Raw genomic sequence first — 23,859 nt, forward strand, 5'->3', positions numbered from 1 at the left:
TTCCCCGGGGGTGGGGGAGGGTCTCTGACGCGCGGGGGGGGTCCGTTCCCCGGGGGTGGGGGAGGGTCTCTGCGGCGAGGTGGGGGTCTCTGACGCGCGGGGGGGTCCGTTCCCCGGGGGTGGGGGTGGGGGAGGGTCTCTGACGCACGGGGCAGGGGAGTTGTTCCCCGGGGACGGAGGCGGCCCTGAGCGGCCAACTCCCTTCCCGTCCGCCAGCGGAGACGTGCCGCTGGCGTGAGCCGGCCGGGCCGCCAGAGGGCGCCGCCCCCTCGGTTGCGCGGGCTGAGCTGAGTCGCCTCGGCCCGTCTCCTCAGCTCCAGCCGCGGGCCGCGCGCGGCCCCCGTGACGCGCCCGTGCGCTGCCCGGCCCGCTCCCCCTGCCCGAAGCCGGCGGCCTGGCCCAGCGCGGAGCGGAGCCGGCGCCATGTGGCTGGGCCCCGAGGAGGTGCTGCTGGCCAACGCGCTCTGGGTCACCGAGCGGGCCAACCCCTTCTTCCTGCTGCAGCGGCGGCGGGGCCACGGCAAGGGGGGCGGCCTGACGGGTGAGGGGCCGGGCGGGACCCGGGGCCGAGGCCGGGGTGGTCCTACGGTTGCTTGCGGCCGAGAGGGCGGGGCAGGCGGCCGCAGGGGTGCGGGAGCCGGGCCGGGGGCTGGCCTGACAGGGGAGCCCGGGACGCCCCCAGGCGGGGTGAGGGGCGCCAGGCCTGGGGCAGGGCGCCGGGGGGGAGGGATCCCTTCTCCGCCCCTTTCCTGCCCGTAAGGATCCTAGGCAGGGCGAGGGTCGTGAGGGCCGCCTGGCAGGGTCCCCATGGGGCGGGGTCCCTCTGCCTTATTCGTGGCCATAAGGGTCCCAGGTCTGGCTCCCCTCACGTGTAGACCCCCCTCGCTTGCAAGGTGTGTGTGTTTGGTGAGCGACAAGACTGACGGGCAAATAGCGACATGAGCTGAGCTCTGCAGTGATCCCCAGTGTGCGTTTAGGGGCTGTTCCCCAGCCCCAGTTAGGTAGGGCAGGTAGGCCAAGGTGCGTGGATCGTAGGCTTGTTAAATTTCTAAACCGGCGCCTTTACCTGTTCTCTTTGGCTGCCCCGCCTCACTCTTGGGAGCCCTGACCTTAGGCCATCCCCTGCTTTGCTGCAGGGTGGGCTACCCACATTTGCCGTCCTTGCCTGTCAGCTGCCCTTCTCTCCAAATCCTCCCATTTCATGTTGAGATGCTTGATGTTGTTCAGAACTGTTCATTTCCATGTTATTTGCCGTCTTCCTCTCGTTCTTCTTGCATTTTCTGGCTTCCATTCAAGGGCGATCTTTGGTAAGCGTTCTTTTTCCATTCTCAGCACATGTCCCAGCCACTGATGTCTTCTTTTGTCGATTATTTGTGAGAGGGTACTTTGTCCAGTAATTTTTCTGACTTCTTCAATTCGTCTTCCTCTCTCTCTATGTTATTCCCAATATTCTTCTCAGACATTTGTGATGAAATGCATCCAGCTTTTGCATATCTTTCTTGGTAAGTTGCCATGTGTCACTGCTATATGTTGTGATGGCAATAATGCTTGGGAGAAGTTCCTTGTAAAGATCTGCAAAGCCATTTCATTGCCCTCCTTCCACCTTAAAACTCTCCTTTGCCATAACACCTACAAAAATCATGACAAAGGTTAGGCCACTGGTTTGCTGTGACCACTGCCTGTCATGCTCACCAATATTGTCTCATTGTTTCTTTGTGCTGCTCTGTCTGTATCCACGCATTGCCTCTTATACTTAGATTAGACGCTCTTTGGGGCAGGGACCATCCTTTTGTTCTGTTTGTACGGGGCCCTATTCAATCGGATCCTGGGTCATGACTGGGGCTTCTAGAAGCTATCACAATATAAATAACAATAATAGAAGTAGATGGAATTATTTTTTTCTGCATGGGAAAAGATGGTTGTTTGTATGATATTCATGTAGTCTTGACTTGCTAGAGTATCTTCCTTTCTGTGGATTTGTATGATTGGCAGCCTTTATATGAGTACAAGAAAGATATTATAGTTTTATTGTGCACTATGAGAGAGTGTTTTGTGATATATGCAGTTGGTTTAGACTTTATTGTTATGAATATTTTGTTACAGTCGCAAAATTGACGTTGTTTACTGGTCAGTGAGAATTATTCATTTTATTTGTGTGTGCCAGATTTGGGTATAAAGTGTAGTGACGGAAGTGATCATAAAGGGTTTAACTATGATCAAAAACCAATGTGTGCAATCACTTTTAAAACATCCCTCAATAGAATACATACAACTTTCATTATGTGAAATGCAGAATTAGTTATGTAAATAATGCAAAATGTATAGGTCACATTTAAGCTAGTTTGTGAAATGTATAGTCAGTTTTTACATGTCAACACTAGTTCATCAAATGTATTCAATATAAGATGATGTAATATTTACATAAATTGCTGTAGTTGTGCATTTTTCCACAGTGTTTAAAGGCGAGGGGTTTTTATTCTGTTTATATAGTGTATATCAGTTATTTGAATAGCCTTAATTATATTTTTTTATGTTGGAATTTCCTGTTTTCAAGAGAAGCTATAAGAATAGATGTATCTCTAGTGCTGTGGGTTTCCTGAAAGTTTTAACATTTAAACTCGAACAATTAAGTGACTGAACCTACAAGCCAATTTGGTTCCAGTGCAAACTTTTTTTAACATCTAAAAAGGATAGTGGCTGTCTTTGAAGCCCTAGACCTCTAGAAGCTACAGATAGGCACTGTCCTTGTTCAGCGCATCTGAATGTTTTGGGGGAGTAGAAGAACATAGGGTTATGACTGAGTCAATTAAGTACTTGCGCTCTTAAAAGTTGAAACAGTTCAGTTTTTAACCTGTTTTGTTTCAAATTTTACTTAAATTTTATTTAAAAGTTGTTTTGAAATGTTTCATTTTAAAAATGTTAAAACAAAGCATTTTAATTTTTTTCTAATTTCTCCCCTCCCTGCCCCATTCCTCTGACCAAAACAATTTGGTGAATTTGATACAAATTCACAAAGTGTGTAGTCAATCTGAAGCTGTGGTTTTTGGCCAAAAAAAAAAAAAAAAAAAAAAGTGTTGGATGAAAAATTTCCCCCAGCTCTAGGTGCAAATTACCATAGTTAAAGTTGAACACTAAAATATTATCTCTCAAGCAGAAAGAAGAGCAGAAAATTCTTTCAAGTTAATTAGTGACATTGCCATGCGGATATAATATATCTATGAGATGTATAGATTCTATGGTGATGGACACTGCAGCAAACCCTAAAATAAGTAGACCTGGTACCAACAATTATATTAAGTTTTTAAGTTAAGCTTTACAGAAAAAATACAATGGCTGTTAGAATTTTTTCCAAATATGATTGTTTCTTTAAAATAATTTTAATAATAGTATAACAAGCATATCCTCTTAGCAGTAGGAGGAGACAACTAATTTGTATCTAGTTATCAGCAGATTAAAAAATTACCCAGAACAATTTCCATTACCTGTGTTTTCAAATATAGAGCTTGCAGGCAGCTAATTTAGAATTTGTGTTTAAATGATTCTTGTCTCTAGTTGGGTTTTTTTTGGGGGGGGGGGTGCGGGGGTTGTTACATTTATTTCAGTACTCATGTAGTATATATTGCTTGGGAGACTGGCAGCTATCAAAAATGAACAGTATAAATATACAAATGCTGAAGCCTCTTGTACTGGTTATATGTAATAGAGTAAGTGATAAACCAGTTTAGTGCTATTCAGTAGCATTGCAGGAGATAAATTTTAACCATTATCTAATCTTTTGAATCAGTATCAAAGTTTTCAGAGAGTTTCACTTCATCCTCTTCAATCATTTTCAAAAAAATGATTTCTGGGATGTAAAAATCATCAAGATAAATGTTTTGGCTTGAAATTTCACTCTGAAGTTAGGAGGAAGTGAAAACTCTATAAAATCTCTTTTGATCAGCATGAAGTCAGCAATTCAGGAAAACATCCATGTTCAGGTCAACGCTGAAGCAAGAGCTTAACTTTAAACATGTGCTTAAGTGTCCTAAATAGGGATGAACTAAGCATGTACTTATGTGCTTTTTTGAATTGTGGCAAAGTCCTTCCGCATCCTGTGAGTGGGAGTCTGTAAGTCACAAAAAATAAGTTTTCTTTTGCCTTGCAGCCTGAGGATTCATTCTTTCTTGTGATAGGAGTGAGGGAAGTTGTTAGGCTCCTGATCCCTCTGTAACCTGGAAGGGAATTCTGTAACATCTTCTGATAGAAAGAGGATCACCTTTTAACATTCAGATTTAGCATCAGTTTAACAAACAACCAAACCACAAAACCAAACAGGTCCCCCCCCGGCCCTTTTTCTGGCTGCTATCCCCAGTGTTATCAATATTTAGTTCCAAAAGTACTTTCCTTATTTTAGTACAGTTTCATACTGTTCATACCAAAGACTTCTCTGCTTGTGCAATCTGACCCCACTCCCATCTAAATTGCTAATTTAAGAAGTGATTAAATCAAATATGCCTTCTAGAAATGTCACCAAGACCTGTGAGCATTGGCTTTTGCTAGTATTTGCTCAGGTATTTCTCTCTATTTGGTCCTACTATGGTTGAGTTTATCATCTTAGCTGCTGCTTGCAAAGGTGGCACTGAAAGCTGTGGCCTACAAAAATCCTCTGCTGTATTACTTTTGGATTTTATCATCCTTAAAATCTCTCCTCATTTTATAAGAATATGAAATCTATAGGATGTATAACTTTCGGTTATTTTAATAATGTTTTAGTTTTAGTTCAATGAAAACTCTCTGGAACTACCCAAAAGTATTCTCCGTGTTGGGAACTGGTCTCCACCCCTAAAAACTTTATTTATATTTTTCAAAGAGGGCTTATGGTTTGAGTGCTTGCCATTTGAAAATTACTTATCTTAGACTTGAATATCTCCAGAAGAATTCTTTTCTGTGTGTTAATTACAAACACTTTCATAGGAACATCTCCTTCCAAAGAAAGTTTAAAGGGAGAGTGTTACCTTGAGGCTTATAATGGACATCTGAATGCAGTCTTAACTATGAAGTTATTAACAGTGAGCTGTAGCTATTCAGTACAGATAATTTGTTTGCTCCTATGACTGGATGCTCACCACACCCTCTTCCAAGACTGAAACACCATTGCTCACCTGTCCCCTAGGAATGCCAAGGGGTCATGCATATTGCTTCCACCATTGAGACTACATTTCTCCTTATCCCAATTCTCTTATCAGTGACTCACTTTCTTTATCTTCACATCTTTTGTTTCCTAGGTCTGCTTGTGGGAACCCTCGATGTGGTTTTGGATTCCAGTGCTAGAGTTGCCCCTTACCGGATCCTGCACCAGACTCAGGACTTGCAAATCTATTGGGCAGTGGCATGTGGTAGGTACTACTGTGATTACTGGCAGGTGGCTGCATACCTATCGTTGCACCATTCAGACAGTGAGTTATACTAAGGCTGAATGTTACAACTGTCACAGGAGTTATGGATTTTTAATGTGTCCACAACTTTTTTGTGATGTGAACCAATTCATTAAGAACCTTGACAGCTCTTAAGTCAAACTTCCAAGCAATATGGGTTGCTAAAACTGGCTGAGCTCCAAAATCTGAGGTCCTGTGAATTCTCAGCGAGAGCTTTAATTTCTTCAGGGGTTGTGTGGATTCTCCCTCCTCTGAGGTGTGCATGTATGTCTGCATGCAGGGGCAATAATTTGGAGAATTTAACTGGGTTTACTAAGGACTCCTGTGGCAGGGCAACTGCTGTGCTATGATGTGCTCCTTGGTAGCAAAGCACAAAATGGGAACGTGTACAAAAATGGGGAAATGAAGGTTATTCAGGGCGCTGATCAATACCCATGATTATCTCTTTACTATATTGTCGTGGCTTAGTCCTTTCCCGCCTAATTATAATTAGTGCGTGATTTTTCCTTTAACAAAACGTAATGAGAACTCCAGCCCCACATATCATCTGCATCCCTTGTACTTGTAAAGCACCACTGCTGTACTGGAATCTTACCATTCCTTACTGCACAAGGCCAGGTATGAGTTGGATAATATGCCCTTTTAAAGGCTATGATCAAGTGTCTTGATGTGTTTGGTCTTTTGGCGCCGAGATGAAAGCCTTATCTGTGTCTCTTGGACCGTGAAGTACAAACATTGTCTACTAAGTTATATCTGATAGAGAAGTTTGGTTATTGAGAGGCTTTAAGTCCTACCCACTGATGAGGAGAAAATTGTATTCAATTCAACCTTATGGGTCAGATTGACCAGTGTATGATGGGAAATCTTTGCTGTAGGGAAGTAAAATGTGAGCCTAAAAATAATCTCCCTCTGATCCCACAAATATCAGTTTCTGCCCCTGTTCCCCTCCTTCCTCCAGATGGCCACGCAGTCTCTCCTGTAGAGCTGCTTAAAGCCTACAGGAGTGGAGAAGCTTAGAACTGCTGCGTTCCTCCGCAGAAACCCATCAACTCCCATTTGTGGGGAAGAAGATACAGGAAGAAAGCAGGAAAGCAAAATGGTGGGTGAGAAACTCAGAGCAGAAGGAAGCAGCATTTTTATGGATGTACATGATGCAAATTGGGATTTGTATAGCAATGTGACAATAGTAAATTGTGCAACTAGCCTCAGAATCTCATTATGCATGGAGCCCTGCATCTAAGGAAGAATGTAAAGTGCATGGGCAACAACATTAGTATCACGCTGTCTGGCGTGCCTCACCACTGAGAGTGACCATCTCAGGGAAGGCTGTCAGAAAACAAGGGCAGACACCCCAAACTGGTGATATGTTCTATAATGAGATTTCACCAAGCTAGTAAAAAAATGTGAACTCCTGGATCATTGTAGCAGTCTTACCATGGAGTCACAGTCAGTCCCCTTAGCCTCTCCAGCCTATCTTGCCATGCAGACAAACTGAACTTTGTGATAAAAGGTTATTAAAACCAAAAATCACACCACATCAGGTTTCTCCCCAGTCCCAAAATCACTTACCCCCAGATCCGTTGGTACTCTAGATCTTACACCAAAGACAACACTGGCAGCCAGTTCTTTAGTAAACTAACTAAAGGTTTATTCTCTAGAAAAGGAATTAGAGTTATTGAGAGCTTAAAGTAGGTAAACCATTGTTTGTAACTCCAAATGGTGGTAGTGATGTGATAGACTGCCAGTTTCCCAAAAGTTTTTTCCAGGGCTACCCAGAATAATTCTGGGGTTCTCAGTCTTCTCATTCAGTTATTCTGCCCTGTTCTATTCTGCCTAAATATATACTAATCCATTTAACTCCTTTGATATTCACACACAAGTGAATTGGCCTACGGCTCTGGCCTGAGTTGGTTTATCAGGGTCACAATTAGCTTCTGAGTTAACTACTTTAATCCTTGAATTACCTCTAAGGAATGCAGTTTTGTGGGCTAAAATGAAATATATAGCAAGTATTTGGTTGCTGATAAAATGATTAAAATATACACTTTAGAGAGAAGACATCTTTATTTACAGGGTTTTTATATTGATGTAAGAAAAAAGAATGAAGAAAATTACAGGATGTTATTACATATGTATATTTAAGGTTGTAAAAATAGTATATATAAGGTGCTCTAGTTGAGATTGAAATAACGTGATATGGTATAAATATGAGTGGACAGAGTTATAGTTGTATATGCAACCTCAACTTTTGTCCTTGATTATTGAGTGATTAACTGTAAAGTCCTAACATTCTTGTAACATAGTGCTACGTATGGAACAATAATACTCTGCATGACTCTAGTGTCTTTCATAGAAAGATCTCAAACGATAATTAAGGGTCAAGTTCCTTTAAAGTCACACAGCAAGAACTCGAGCTCCTGGAAAAAAAAACAGAATTCCAGATTCATTCCCATGTTACAAACACTATGCTTCCTCCAAGTCCAAGGCACCAAGCAGATACTCAGGTGCCTTTGGAATAAGTCATTTAAGATTGTGTGATACTTGTAGTTTCAAAACATGTATCAATGGTTAAAGTTAGGCTGCCGGTAAACTTCTTCTTTCCTCCTGGCTTTGTGTATATTTCTCTATACTCCATTGACCTAGTGAAGACAAAATTCATGGTCCCCTGAGCAGTATTTCTTGCTGATTCTAGTTTCTGGTTTCAGATCTTGAGTTTGTTTTGCTTTATGTAACCACAGACAAGCTGGGGTAGTTTCATTGTTAGGTGTCCAACTATAGATCTTTCAGCTGTGACTCATTTGTTGCTGAGGTTGCCTCTTAACAAGGTAAGAAATAAACCTTGTGTAGAGTAAGAGCTTCAGGGAGCTTTGTATCTTCCCTTGACGCCCCTTCGCCCCCTTTCTTTCATCAACCCTGGTGCAGGTGTTATACCAATAAAATAAAAACCAGCAGGATCTTATTAAAGGGGATGAGACAAAATGTCACATTTATTGTGAATACAAAAAGAATCATAGTAGGCAGTCAGTTATAGCTATAACATTCATTCAGTTTCACATTCATTCACAGGTTCGTTCATACACACACACAAAGGTTCTGCAGCTGCTGTATAGTTACCAGTCCTGAATGTAGCTTGAGTTCGTGGCTTGGGTTCGTAGCTTGTGGCGGCTAACTGGAAAAGCAGGAAAGCCGGGCACAAGGAAGAGCTGGGTCTCTGTTGGGCATGCACTGATGCCCTTCCATGTTGGCAGCAGAATGTTACCCTCCAAAGTCTTCCATCTCACCCATCCTTTTTGTAGGCTTTAGTTTGAATCCAGAGTCTATAGGTCTTGCTGTGTCACGCTGCCTCTGGGTCCGGTGAGATTGATCACCCGTCAATTGCAGACCTGACTTTCAGCCTAGGACCTGGCTTTGATGTTTCTTCAATTGTACTTTTGTTCTTTTCTTTTGAGGGTGGACTCCTCTTTACTTTGTCAGGGCTGTTGTCTGCATCTTCAGCCGTTGGGTGTTTACACTTTATTTCATCAGGACAGGCTGGGGCTGGAGGTTGATTCCATTATCCATACATACCTCATTCACACATCTAAACTAAACTAATAAGATTACAGCAGGGTTTTGCAAAAATGAAGGTTACAGCAAGCTTTTACAAAATGAAGTGACCATTTTAAAATGGCGTTTGGGACAAGTTAAAATGGAATTTGAGTTACAATATGGACAAGTTTAAGAAATGGCAAACAGTGAACAGAAGTTACAATATAGATAAGTATAATGAATGACAAACAGTGAGCAGAAGTTACAATGTTGAAACAGTGTAAGTTTCAGCGATTTAAGCAGCAAGTGGATTGAAAGTGAAACTCAATTAGCCAGTTATTGGGGTAACTGGTTTTATGAATGAATGTAGTTTCGTTTATAAAACTTTGCTTATGAAGTTATATGAATAAAGTGAACAATTAAAAACAATTTCATTGATCAGTTCTACACAGTGGCTTCTTTGCCTGCATAGAAATTTCTTGGTAGGATGGATGCTGTGTCATTAAAGCAATTGAAATGTTCACCTACACATTTTTAGGAATCCCATTTCTATTCTGTTTTCCATTGGGAGTGAGTCCTGTACATAATTGAAGTAGGATTTTAGAACTTACTGGAATTTAATTGAGGAGGAAGTTTACAAACATTTTAGATTTAAACATAAATTGATTCATCTTTCAGTTGCATTTCATTATATTTCTTACTTTATCTGCTAACTACCAAAGTTCTTAGTTTTTCTGTGAAGGCTTCCGTCTATCGTCTCTGCTTTCATACTGCTCTGAAGTTATAACAATGAATATCTGACATAACCATTTCCATTACTCGATGGTTCTGACTTGAATGCAAAGTTGAGCCTGGGTGGAAAGGGAGAAATCTCTTACTAAAATGTAAATTTCTGAAATAAATAGCTAAAGGAACAAAACCACTGGCCAGCTACCCTTTCTGTAGAAATGTCCCCTCCTCCTAATTTGCTCCAGCATGAAAGGGGATTTTAAGACTTGAAACTTGCTGATGTAGCATTAAAGTGATTGACAAACAAGCTTCTTTTGAAATAAATAAATTGTGCCAAACGTCCCAAATAAATAGCACAGCAGCATTTCAAATGTGAATGTTTCACATTTGCCTTGTTTGTTTATTTCAGGTCCATCTGCTCTCTCCTAGCAGTCACACACAGCATTGGAGAATAGCGTCAAACTGCAGGGATCCAGCAAGTCCTATTTTTCTGAAATTAGTTTGTATAACGTTTTCCTAATATTCTACAGAGTGTAAAATACTAATTAAGAATTAAGAAAACTTTTCCAAGCTGTGTGATTTGGAGAAAAATGGGACTTGTACACTTGCAGACAGGCTGACCTATAGTGTGCGTGGCTGTCAAGAGAAAGTGCTGCTCATCGCTTCTAGGAGGACCTGGCAATGGTGACAACAGTTTGACTTTCAATATATCATTTTTTTAAATGACTCCCTAGCATGGGTGTAGTTGACTGGTTACAGGTGCCCTGCACACTGTTTTCTGCAGTGATGCTTTTATTTGTTTCCTACTGTGAACTTGCAAGAAGAATGGTGTTCTGACTATTTCCTGTTTGTTCCCCCATTAGGCTCATCTCGTAAGGAGATCACAAAGCATTGGGAATGGCTAGAAAATAACTTGCTGCAGACCCTCTCCATCTTTGATAATGAGGACGACATCACCACTTTCATAAAGGGCAAGATACATGTAAGGGGCACATGTTTCCCTGCAGGTCATGGGGAGGTGGTGTTGAGATTTTTTACCTTTTGGAGTGGAAAAAAATTCCCTATAGATATTTCCAACTTCACCCTTCTCTGGACATATGTATGCTTCAGATCTTCATATAACTTATACTGTTTTATCAGTACTATGTTATTACTGCAGTAGCTCAGGATTAATACATACTGCAGTAGAAATCATGTGAAAAGGGCAGATCTCAAAGAGTAGCCTGCCTTTGAGAATTCTCCTAGTGCAATAACTCAATAAAACCTGCTGCCTTTCGGACTTTATCCCAGTGAGCTGTATCTTTGGCAGAGAGAAACAAGAGGACCACCTTGCACTGCTCTGACCTCCCCCATGTTTGTCACCAGATAATTCTAGCCTGTAAACAATGCACTTTCCCTACTAGGACTATCTAGTATCTGTCTCTGGTGTAAAGTGATTGTATCCTAATTCCCACTGTGCTGTGTTTCAAACACACACTAGTATCTTTGCTGGTTGAGGGGTTAACTAAGAAAGAGTCAGTTTGAACTGTAACTGGATGGGGCCTTTGATTTTTTGGGAGACTGAGTAAGTAATCTTGCCCTCCTGGTGTGATGAGGGTAGAGTCAGCTTTTGCCCAATTAGTAAAGACCATGAAGGAGGTGGATGGACGAGGTCTCTGAATGCCTGACTTTGACAGTTTCTCACTAGGAATATTATAGTAGTAAAGACAGCCTAAGAATGTCAGAAACAGTGCTTTTGTCTCAGCATGTTGATATAGATTATTAATTCCCTAGATGATCTGGGTCCTCATTTTCTGAGATTTCCTCTTCCCTTGTGTTTTATAGCAACAGTTGAACTTGGTGGTTGTGCCTTCACTGTCAGTCCCTAGATCCAAATGACCATGGGTTGCTGGCTTTTTTGGTGAAGGGCCTTTAACTCTGGAATTTGCTTTCCTGGTAGTGCCCAAAGTTAAGCTTTGGAAGCAGTGCAAAGCTCCCCTTCCTTATTTTGGCCTTTGCCTGAAGTCTAGGGAGGAATATGTTATCTGTATTTTGGTTTGGTAGAGGGAGGCATAGTTGTAGGTCCAGCCATAGATACAGTTGTATCCACATTTCTAAAAATTGAAAATCAAGCTGTTTATATGCTAGGAGCTGATGTGATGATCCATCCTCTAGAGAGATGGAGGTGATAGGAGCAAGAAATAACTAACATGGGCAGCTTGGAAACAGTACCATTACCCAGGCAGTGGCTCTGCCATCAAGGCTGCTGACTCTCTAACAGAGAAGGGCAGCTGTACTTGCTGAAAAGGACACTGTATGCACTGATAAGCTAAGGAACTGATCTATTTTTAGAGTCATCCTATCCTTAAAATAGATATGTGAATGTTCCAAAAAAATCCTTCCAATAGAAATAAGAAAATGGCACACATTTCTGAGTCACAAATTGGTGTATGCTCCTGGATATTGGTAACACAGAGGCAGCTTCTTTTTCAGCGTCTTAGCTGTTGAATTTGAATTTTTTAAAGTGGGGGGGAATACTTGATTTTCAGGGTAGGAAGTGCAAGTTGTGGACCATTATCAAGGAGAGCTCTTTATATTTTAACCTATCAAGTCTGATAGGGTCTATTTTTCTGAGGTCCTGAGAACATGTAACTCCCATTGAAGTTATGTAAGTTGTAGTTGCTTGTTGTCTCTGAAAATCAGACCCATAGTGTCACTGTAAGTCAATGGTAGTTTTTTTAAATGGTATTGAAAGGGGAGATAAAAATCTCCATAAAGTAGGAGTGACTTGTTACTGTAATCTAGAAAACAAAACATCAAGACATCATTGTTAGTTGTGACTGTGAAAAATTGTTTTTCTTGAGACTCCTTTGTATCTTTGTCAGGTTCCTTGCCTGTTTCCCACAACTCTTGCTTGGGTTACTGTCAGTCTTTTCCTTCTGGTTAAACAGGATAGGACAGAGCTCTCTTTAACGCCCATTGGTGCTGTCTATGGAACTCCAAGCCCTCTAGGGAGCATGCTTACTCTTCAGCAGTACCAGGAATTCACCTCAGGTCTCCTGCATGGCAGTATAGAGTGCTAACTCTGAGTTACTAGGCCAGTCATGAGAAGGTCACTGAGATGTTATTTATGGACACTAGCTTTCAGTGTGTGTTCAGGCACAGGTTCTGATTTGTTGTTCTTATTAAATGTCTTCGTTTTGCCTTTAACCTGGATCTGGTGCTGATTCCCTTGCCATGTTCTTTCTCTCTGTCTCTGAGATTGTGCTACTTTAAAACTGTAAGTGAAGGCAGCACTGATTTTTCCACTTTCCATCATCCTGTCCTCTCCCTTCAGGGCATTATTGCTGAAGAGAACAAGAATCAGCAGCCCCTGGGTGAAGAGGATCCAGGTAAATTTAAGGAGGCTGAACTCAAGATGCGAAAACAGTTTGGAATGCCTGAGGTGGAGAAGCTAGTCAATTACTATTCTTGCAGCTACTGGAAAGGGCGTGTTCCAAGGCAGGGCTGGCTATATCTTACTGTCAATCACCTCTGTTTCTACTCCTTCCTGCTGGGCAAAGAAGGTAAGTTATCAGCTTGCTATGTGCTCTTGTCTGCCACTTCCCCCTTGATATAGTTGATCATTGGTGTGGGCTTTTTTGGCTGTTTTTAATTTTTTTTCCCCATGGGAATCTTCTTTTAGCCCCAGCACACAGCCTTCAGGTCCCACTTACACTTGTCATCTAGCTTTCTCATGACTTTATGGGTAGAATTCTCAAAAGCACCTAAAGTGATCAAGAAGCCTGTGGCAATGTCTGCACTTCCCTGTAACTCCCACATGTTGACACTGTGTACGCAAACTAAAAGGTTCCTAGTTCGCATTAACCTAGTGCTGTTTGCGGTTCTTTATTGGAGTTTTGAGATCTTGATGGCATTTGCCTCAGGAGTTACTCTGTTGCCCGTAGTTATCTGCTATGGATGAGATATGAAAACCTGAGGAGATATAATTAGGAGTATGCACTAATTCGGCAACATTCAGGTAGGATCCAGTATTGTTTCATAGACCAGTTATTGTCAGACAGTGCTTTCTTTATGGTGAAGCACTTGGGAAGAAAAAAATTGCCCAAGTGTGGGAAAAGAAATAGTAAGTCTTGCTTGCTGCTTTGACTTCTCTCCTACTGGCTATGTGTGTTTTGCATCACATTGTAATTGGTGGGTTTACTTTGGGTGCTTCCCTAGTGACCCTGATCGTCCAGTGGGTGGACGTGACACAGCTGGAAAAAAATGCCACACTGCTGTTCCCTGAGTGCATTAAAGTGAGTACCAGGGATAGCGAGCTTTACTTCTCCATGTTCCTCAACATCAATGAGACCTTCAAGCTGATGGAACAGCTGGCCAATATCGCCATGCGGCAGCTATTGGACAACGAGGGCTTCCTGGAGGACAAGTCCCTTCCCAAGCCCAGCAAGCCTCTAAAGAACATCTCTGCACTCAAAAGGTGTGTGTATCTTCCAGCAGTGGAAATGGGAAGAGGGGAAGGGAGGAGCAGGAGAGTCAAAGAATGGGCGTACATTATTTAGTAATATATGGATTAGCACCTGAGGCCCAAATCTGAATCAAGGCTTGATTACTTTAGGTGCTACATAATCTCTGACATTCCCCCCTTGTAGCTATGCTCATTTTTGTCCTGAGTACAATTCATCTATATTTTAGACAAGTTCAGTTTTCCCCCTGTGCATGAAGGCATAGACTGGACTTTCAATGATCCCTATCTGAAAATAATCATGTAAGCAGAATTTGCTTCTATTGGAGATGACTTCATCTACAATGCCTTCTGCTTTGGTACAGTAATGCATTTGGGGAAGGGCAAGGCATGCAACTATTTAGAAGCATGCTTTCAGGATCCCTATATTTCCCCCCAATCCTCTGCTCTGATCTCCTTTTTTAAAAAGGTGAGGATCTTTTAAAAAAATCATAGTACGCTTATAGCATTTTACATCTTCAAAGTATTGTACAAATTTTAATATTACCACTGTTTTGGGATGGAAGGTTGTACAGTTGTTTAAATCCATCTGTTTCAACCTTGTGATGATTTCTCTCAAAGTATTTATGAGAGTAAGGTATATTTTATGTTTATGAGATGCATCCAAGAGAAACCTTGTTTTATCTTTTAAGTACTTGTGCTCCAGAGAATGTGTGGGTGTTGTGGTATATCTCAGTTGGAGAAGTGAACAGTGAGAAGACGAGAGGCACTCTTGCACGCTGAGACTGGAATGAACCTTTGGTTGTGTTGTTTCCTTCTTAGGATTTTGAGAATGGAGGGTGAGGCCATTCATGCCTCCCAGTGTGGGGATTACCCTTCTCTTTTTTCCCCCCAGAGATCTGGATGCTCGAGCCAAAAATGATTGGTACCGTGCCACCTTCCGGCTGCCCAAGGATGAACGCCTGGATGGACATACAGACTGCACCTTGTGGACTCCATTTAACAAGATGCACATACCTGGCCAGATGTTTGTTTCCAACAATTACATCTGTTTTGCCAGCAAAGCAGAGGAGGCCTGTCATCTCATCATTCCACTCAGGGAGGTGGGAACCTATTAAAATGAAAAGCCACTTACGCATCAGGACTACAAGCTTTTGGTCTTTAGCTTTTGGGTGTTTCTGGTGCTTACAGGTTGTGAATCCTGACTCTTGACCACAGTTAATCCATAGGCTAAGAACATAAGAACAGCCATACTGGATCAGACCAATAGTCCATCTAGCTCAGTATCCTGTCTTCCGACAGTGGCCAATGCCAGGTGCTTCAGAGGGAGTGAACAGAAGAGGTAATCATCAAGTGATACATCCTCTGTCACTCATTCTCAGTGTCTGGCAAACAGAGGCTAGGGACACTTCAGAGCATGGTTTTGCATCCCTGTTCGTCTTGGCTCATAGCCATTGATGGACCTATCCTCCATGAATTTAGCTAGTTCTTTTTTGAACCCTGTTATAGTCTTGGCCTTCACAACATCCTCTGGCAATGAGTTCCACAGCTCGACTGTGCATTGTGAAGAAATACTTCTTTTTGTTTTAAACCTGCTGCCTATAAATTTAATTTGGTGACCCCTGGTTCTTGTGTTTTGAGGAGTAAATAACACTTCCTTATTTACTTTCGCCAGTCATGATTTTATAGATCTCTGTCAGATCCCTCCCAGTTGTCTCTTTTCCAACTGAAAAGTCCCAGTCTTATTTCTCCTCATATGGCAGCTGTTTCATAACCCTAATAATTTTTGTTGTTTTCTGTACCTTTTCCAATTCCAGTATATCTTTTTTGAGATGCGGTGACCAGATCTGCACACAGTATTCAAGATGTGGGCGTACCATGGATTTATAGAGAGGCAATATGATGTTTTCTGTCTTCTTATCTATCCCTTACCTAATGATTCCCAAATGGTTTCACCAGAAATGACAGTTTATTTAGGTACTGGGGGATTCTTTCATAATGGGCAATGTTTCTAGCAAAAGACTGAGATCAGTTCCTATTGAAAGAGAAATCTGTCTCCAAAACCTGAGTAGCAGGGAAGGAAGCAAAGGTAGAGTACACATGCAAATATTTTCTTCAGTAACCATGAGACTGCTGACTAATAAGTTTGTTTCTTATCCAGTTCTGGAAGTATCCATAGACAAGCAAACTTTCAGTGCTTAACAAAGTCTGTTCAAAGGACATTGTGACTGTTGGTTTATTTTTTTTACGTTTTAGATTTTGTTTTTCCTCTCCTGTTTGTAAAAGAAAGACCTCTTAGCAGCTTGAAAGTAGCATTTTTCCCCCATGCCACTTTGTCCGTTCCCATTTGGCAAACAGATTTTTTTCTATTTTTAATTAAAACTGAAATGCATCTTGCTTGCGTGCCATCATTAATGAAATCTGCACAGCTTCTTCAATAGAACTCATTAACAAAGAAGGAAGGGGGAACAACAACAACAAAATATTTTTTCTGTAGCTCTTATAAAAAATAAGCTTTCAGGGTGTCTTGCTCTGTTTTGTACTAGTGGAGATAGGGCTACTGTTGGAGTATCAGGCACAGCTGTTTGTGCCCAGTGCAGGTGAGCACACTTTTCTGTCTTGGCATTCTCTCTCCTATTCTAGAAAAGTAGCATTTTTTTTAAAAAAAAGAAAAGGAGTACTTGTGGCACCTTATGCCACAAGTACTCCTTTTCTTTTTGCAAATACAGACTAACACGGCTGTTACTCTGAAACCATTTTTTTAAACAATCTCTTGTATTTTCTTATTTTGTTTACACACTCAATTTTGTAAATAGGAAAAAAGGCAAAATCTTATTCACACTGCATATGTTTTTATTCTTTCAATTTAAAAGGGTTCTCAGCATCTTGATGGGGGGCAGTGAAAGGTCTGTCCTTCAGCTGAGGAAACTGAGGAAAGCCCTTCGATCTTTCTGTATAAACCAGAGCACATGGCAGGCATGAGGAAGAAGGTGTTAAAACAGCAAAGTAAACTCCTCTTTGTGGTGGTACTTCATCAGTTTTCTCCCCCTTCTTTCCACAACAGGCACCATTATCATTCCTGTAAAAACCACATCAGCTACAGCAGAGGCTGCTGGCTTAGACCATCTTGCATGTGTCTTGTTAAATGATTTGATGATGGAGTTGATGTGTTGGCAAAAATATTAATACCTGGAGGACAATCCAGGTTATAAATGTTTTATAGCAAATTAAATTTGGACCTGCGTCTCAGAGTCCCTTTTAATGATCAAATGGAAATGATGGAGACCTGCTATATCTAAATTGCCTGTGACTGTCTTTTCCAGGTGGCAGTCGTTGAGAAAGCAGACAGCTCCAGTGTCTTGCCCCGCCCTCTCTCCATCAGCACCAAAAGTAAAATGACCTTCCTCTTCGCCAACCTGAAGGACCGAGATTTCCTGGTACAGAGAATCTCTGACTTCTTGCAGAGAACACCATCAAAGAAATCTGATGGCAGTGGCAGAAAGTGGAAGGGGAGCTTCAGTGACACTGGATGTGAGGTACTAGAGCAGGGTTCTGGAGTGGACTTTCCACCTTTCCAAAGAGATGTTTGTTGCATTGTCTACTCCAGGAAATGGCATCTTCCTATCAGACTCCTACTCTGAAAGCTGGAGGCTGATTAAGCTCTGACATTTCAGGTCTTTATAATGAGGAACAGTGGGAATAAGACCTATTTACATCAATTTCTCATTTGCATCACTATTCTCGGCAGATTAGGGAAGTTACCCATTAATTGGTTAGAGTTGCATTATAATTTCTCAAGATAAAGAAAGCTAGAGCCTGAGCATCACAGAGAAAATGGTGTTTATGCTGGGGGAGTGCTGTTGGCAAGGGGAAAGGAAGTAGACTGCATCTATTTCTTTGAAAGGCAGGGGAAGAGAGAGAGAGGCTGAAATGTTAGACTAGTTTCTCTGGTCTGCTGTACCCCTTCTGCATAGTCAGTCAGTGTAAAGGGAGCAAATACCTCCTCCTAAATCCCGTGCCGGGGATACCCTCAGAATGGGACAATCCCTAGGGAGCGTAAAGCTTCCCTTTCCACAACTCCTGGTGCGAGGGACGTGTCAGGGTGGGCAGGGGAAGTGGCCAGAGCTAAATATGCTCTGGTAATCCCCAGCTGGCACAGTTTGGAGCAGCCTCTAGTGGCCAGTATACTAGAGCATATTTTGTTACAGTCAATGAGATCTGGACACAGCAGAGGATGTGGCCCAATGGGTCTCTTAAGGATGCCTGAGACAATAAATCTTAATACATTCATGGATTATGGTTGAAGATCGTAGAATAGTTCTTAAAGCTAAGTAATGGATAGCTCTGGGGACTGGTAATGAGATACAGACGTTCTTACTTTTAGGTTAGTGGCCAGAAGTGGCATTACTACTGTTAGGTAGCCTGTTGGCCATCTCCATCTAATCTTTGTTGGCAGGTCTCCACATCACAGCTGGCACCTTTGGTAGTCTGGGTAGAAAGGGGAAATATAGAATGGGCTTGGAGATGGAGCTACCTTTTACTCTGGGTAGCAGTCCCTGCAAGGGCTGGGTTGAGGGGTATTGGTTGGGCACCATGGAGAAGTCGGCATGTTTTGTAGAGAGGACTTCAGTGTAGTATTTGACCACACAAAATGTGCTTGCAAAATAAACAGTAGAAGCTTATTATGCTTTTTTTCAGACTATATATTTTTGTTCTTCAGGAGTTTCCAGAGCTCTCTTCCAGCAGTCCACCTGCAGTCAGCCCAACCTCTACTCTCAGCAACCAGTTGGTCCCCAGCTTCTGTACAGGGGATGTGCCAACGGCCTCCCAGGGGCTACTCAAACTCTTCAGGAGAAACTCCGAGGAGCTCTTGGGACCCAAAGGGGTATACAAGCTGCTTACATTTAATGGAAAACAATTAATTGCAAGGAGTTTGGTGTTTAAGTGAAGTGCAGACTAGAACAGACAGGCATAGTGAAAACTTCCTCGTTCTTCATTCTGTACTCCAAAGCTCCATCAGTGCATCTCCCCGCTGACCTGTTTCACCAGCTGCAGTTCCATTGCTAGGCTCCCATACAGCTCTGGAAATGCATCTGAGCTGTAACCCAAGCTCTATCTTGATTTTCCAGTCGTGGGCTACTTGAGCAAAGACTGCCAGTTGTGCTAAATTCTTGTGCTATGTTGATAATTATCCATTGAGTCAGTTTCGCTCTCGCTTCAGATTTCCAAGAGCTTTAGCCTGGGTACGGGGGACGTAGTAATTTTAACCATGTAGTAAGAGAACACCCTGACTTGGTTACATTTGTGTTGTAGATGAGACATAAAATGTAGATCGAGGCCACCAAAATCATTTCACTTGTGATCTATTTAAAATCAGATCTTTAAGATGAAGGGTGATGTGTCATGACGACAGTGCCATCCATCACATCCTAGACTAGCACCTCTTTATTCAAGTAAAAGCTGTATCAATGTCACGTTTCAACCTACTTGCTTGCACCTTTTGGCAGTGAATACTTAGAAACTTGATACAGATGATCAGTTGTTCATAAATTATGTATATAGTGAATGTAGCACATCAAAGAATAAGCAAGAGGAAACAGTTTAAATGTGGCACTGTATTTCCTTTGTCAAGTACAGGCTTGAGTATTCTGAAACCTCTCATTCTATAGGTGAACTTGACGAAAATGCTTTAGTCCATCCAAAGGCTCTGTTTGTTTTTCCTCTTAGGCAAAGGAGAAGATGAAGGAAGAGTCATGGAATATTCATTTCTTCGAGTATGGGCGAGGAATGTGTATGTATCGCACAACCAAGACCCGTGAATTGGTACTAAAAGGGATCCCAGAGAATCTTCGTGGAGAGTTGTGGCTCTTGTTCTCAGGTAAAAGGCTCTACTGTACACTCGAGACAGTTCCCAGGTAACGGGTAGCCCTTCTGCAGTTAACAAATATGAGGCCTTCTGCAAATTTCCGAGGTTGCAAGAGTTAAATGTTCATATCTAAGTAGATCACATTTATTTCTAAATTAATCATTTACTCCCCGGTGTACTCCAGCTGCATGAAGCTTTAGAGAGACCCAGTTTCTCTCACAATCTGAATGCAGTAGGCCAGCAGGTGCTTTCTGAAGGGACTATGATCTGTTGCCTGCTAGGGCTGCATGACAGTACAGTGAAAGGAAATTCTCTCTTTTCCCAGGTGCTACAGAGTCGTCTTTGTCAGAATTGTGACATTTAGAAGCTGGGGAATTACCTGATTTATCTGCAGATTTGTTTCTGAACTTTGGGATCTGCTTGTATTCATTTGAGTCTGTGTACCATCCCCTATCTGCCCCTTCACTGAAACTTTGGGGACAAGTGAGTGAAGCAATGCCTTTGTCATTGTAGGGGCCTGGAATGAGATGGTGACGCTTCCTGGGTACTATGCAGAGCTGGTGGAAAAGTCAATGGGGAAATACAGCCTTGCTACAGAGGAAATTGAGCGAGACCTGCACCGTTCCATGCCAGAGCACCCTGCCTTTCAGAATGAGTTGGGGATCGCTGCCCTTCGGAGGGTCCTGACAGCTTACGCGTTCCGAAACCCCACAATCGGGTACTGTCAGGTAAGAGGGGAGTATGGATTGTCCCCCCACGCTTTGGACATTACTGAGAGTCAAACCCCCATTTTAAAGAAGTTTCACACTGGAATTTGGGATCCTCCTTGATGATGCCCTTATACTCCAGCGCTAAGGCAGGGGCTGCTGTGTTGTAAAAGTGTAACTGTCCTTTGGATGTGATGTTAAATCCATTTGTTCTGCCTATCAGAGTGGGGCAGCGGAAGCGTGCTGGGCCCATAACCCAGAGGTTGATGGATTGAAACCATACTCTGCAAACTTGGGTTTTATTACTTACAGCCCTGGAAATAATTCTAGTGGCTGTGAGCCACAGAATATTTTATTAGATTGGGGAGAGCCCCAGTGTCCTGGCTAACTTTTTCTCACTCAATAAAAGCACCTTCTAGTTTCCTAAGTAGTGCACGAGAACTAGCTGAGATTATGAAGACAGCTGTATTGACCGTGCACAGCCTGCACCAAACTCATTTGTAAACTGCTACAGGGTATCCAGAGTATGTAGAAGCTGAATTGTTTTATCTATCCTTTGGATATTTACAGCCTCCTTCACACTGCTCTATCAAAAACTCTCTCAGCATAAATACCCTTTTCAAGGTTTTAGTAACCAGGTTAATTAATACTAATACTTTGCATCCATGGATCAAAGTGCTTTACAAAGATGCGTGGAGCTATCACCATTTCACGGCTGCAGGAGCTGAGGCCAAGAGCGGTTAGCTGGAAACAGAACATAGATCTTCAGACTCCTGGTCTCCTACCTTATCCATAGGACCATAGTATTCTAACCACATTTATCTCACATTTATAGTGTCCCATTACCTTCCTGAATATCCTCAGCTACTGTGGTATTTTTCTCTCCATGCACGTTTGTGTTGCTCTGCCTGCTCCCAGGCCATGAACATCGTGACATCGGTACTGTTGCTGTACTGCAATGAGGAAGAGGCTTTCTGGATCCTAGTGGCCTTGTGTGAGCGGATGCTGCCAGACTACTACAATTCCAGGGTAGTGGGTGAGTCTGTCAAATTCATCATGGGGGCTGGCATGTCCTCCTATTATACAATCAGCAGAACGCAGGAAAGAAGGAGAGTCGTGTTTATTAACAGACTATTAAACATAGTGCATTTGAAAGAGTGTGGGACACTAGCCGATGAAAGCTTTGGCCTCATTAATGATGTGTAAAGAATTTCCTGCAAATTCTAAATATCCAGTTATTCTCCCTGGAATAATTCAGTTCTTAACCCTTTAGGACCAGACAACTATTAATTGGAGGGAAGACAGAGAAGAGAATCAGAAATGGGAAGGGGCTGGCGGGCTAGACTTACATGGAAAGATTTAAAAGAGCTAAATGTGTACATGACGAAGGGGTGGGAAGTCTACCAAGTATTTGAAGGGTGTAAACACAAAGGAATGGTGGCAGGAGTTATTTAGGTTGGTACTCAAGGGTATAAATAGGAATGATGGGATGAAATTAGGGGAAAAAAAATAACCTGACTATCAAATACTTCCTCATTGTGAGATCAGTTCAGTTTTAGAATAGTCTCCCAAGGGAAGTTGTGGAAGCCCCATTGCTTGGAACTTCTAAAATTAGACTGGATAAAGCACTAAAGTATATGCTGTAGGCGATTGTCCCACACAGTTCTTCAATTCTAATCTCTCTGCTTCTGTGACATTATTTTTAGAACAAGAATCTTTCACCCCACCACTCTTTCGTCTGGTGAGATATACAGATCAATTAATGACTTGCTCACCGCAGGGTGTACAGTAGCAGATCACATGATATTCACATGTGTATGCAGATCTCTTCAGTTATATTAAAGAGGGAACCAGGAAATACATATGACCAAACCTTAGTTGATTTCAGTTCTGTTGAAAACTGGCTGATTTGTGATTAGAATCAATATTTATCCAACTAGCATAGACTTACATTACTTTGTGCCCAGTCCCGCGATAGCAAATTGTCACTTCCCCCTTGTCTTTTCAGGTGCATTAGTGGACCAAGGCATCTTTGAGGAGCTCACGCGAGACTACCTTCCACAGCTGTCAGAGAAGATGCAGGAGTTGGGAGTGATTTCCACCATTTCTCTCTCCTGGTTCCTCACCCTCTTCCTTAGCGTCATGCCCTTTGAGAGTGCTGTGGTCATTGTTGACTGCTTCTTCTACGAGGGCATCAAGCTTATCTTGCAGGTGTCTCTGGCTATCCTGGATGCCAACATGGAGAAGCTGCTAAACTGCTGTGATGAAGGCGAAGCCATGACTGTCCTGGGCAGGTAGCCCTCATTATTCTTCTTTGTAATTAAGTGAACGGCAGTGGTACTCACCCTTCCACTCTGGTGTGAAATCCTTAATATTTTTCATGCTCTCACAATCTTCATTGCTTAGCAGTTCGAACTGTCTTTAGTAGATGTCACGGTGTCTCAGTGGGTCACAGCTGAGGATGCCAAATTCAGGACAAACTGCTGAGAAATAAGGCAGACTCACCCTAAACTGCTGGTTATTCTAACATTAGATTATACCAATCCAGTAATAAAAGTAAACTTCTGTCTCACCACAATGGTTAACAGGAAGTCAAAAATTCAGTTTCTTTAGGCATTCCAGCCCTTCTCTCCCCACCCAGACACTGTCTGAGTAGTTACTGAAAACCAATTTAATCAAATATAGGATTCTCCTAATCCCAAGAAATCAGCCATTTAGCTAGGTCAATATATAACTCGGAACTTTCAACCCAATAATCACACTGATGCCAATCCTTTAGTAACTAAAACTAAAGTTTTAATAATAAAAGAGAAAAAGAAGAGAGTGAATAATGTTAATTGATCATATACATACAAATAATAGCAACATCCTTATATCAGATTTGTAGCAGAGATGGAATAGACTGCTGGCTTGTAAAATCTCTCTGATAACTTCCAAAAGATTAGAAGGTCTTCAGTTCATATTTCAAAATGCTCCTTTTAGTTGTAAATCCACAGTCTAGAGAATCAAGGCAGGAAAGAGGCAAAATGGAGATAGCTCAGGAGTCTTTTATATCCTTTGCCATGTGCCTGGAAATTTACTGTCTCTGTGGAAAGTTACTGGCCTAAGATGGAGTCCAGGGTCACATGATCATATCCCATGTCCTCACATGGCTTGATGACTCACAGGGGG

At 42.2% G+C, this 23,859-nt stretch overlaps 1 protein-coding gene across 2 annotated transcripts in view; it reads left to right on the plus strand.

The window, feature by feature from the left end:
- Window positions 1-327: 327 nt before the first annotated feature.
- Window positions 328-23,859, plus strand: part of TBC1D9B (TBC1 domain family member 9B) — a 38,119-nt gene continuing 14,587 nt past the window's right edge. The window contains exons 1-12 of one of the 2 annotated variants that reach the window (XM_048862561.2): window positions 328-541; window positions 5,265-5,375; window positions 10,535-10,653; window positions 12,988-13,216; window positions 13,872-14,130; window positions 15,011-15,218; window positions 17,439-17,651; window positions 18,836-19,000; window positions 19,843-19,993; window positions 20,495-20,709; window positions 21,607-21,724; window positions 22,697-22,982. In XM_048862561.2, coding sequence (XP_048718518.2) covers window positions 424-541; window positions 5,265-5,375; window positions 10,535-10,653; window positions 12,988-13,216; window positions 13,872-14,130; window positions 15,011-15,218; window positions 17,439-17,651; window positions 18,836-19,000; window positions 19,843-19,993; window positions 20,495-20,709; window positions 21,607-21,724; window positions 22,697-22,982 — 2,192 coding nt within the window. In that variant the 5' untranslated portion in view covers window positions 328-423. The remainder of the gene's footprint in view (window positions 542-5,264; window positions 5,376-10,534; window positions 10,654-12,987; window positions 13,217-13,871; window positions 14,131-15,010; window positions 15,219-17,438; window positions 17,652-18,835; window positions 19,001-19,842; window positions 19,994-20,494; window positions 20,710-21,606; window positions 21,725-22,696; window positions 22,983-23,859) is intronic. The other variant, XM_048862562.2, reaches the window with a different exon arrangement.

This window comes from Caretta caretta, chromosome 8 (assembly GCF_965140235.1).
Source record: "Caretta caretta isolate rCarCar2 chromosome 8, rCarCar1.hap1, whole genome shotgun sequence".
NCBI lineage: Eukaryota > Metazoa > Chordata > Testudines > Cheloniidae > Caretta > Caretta caretta.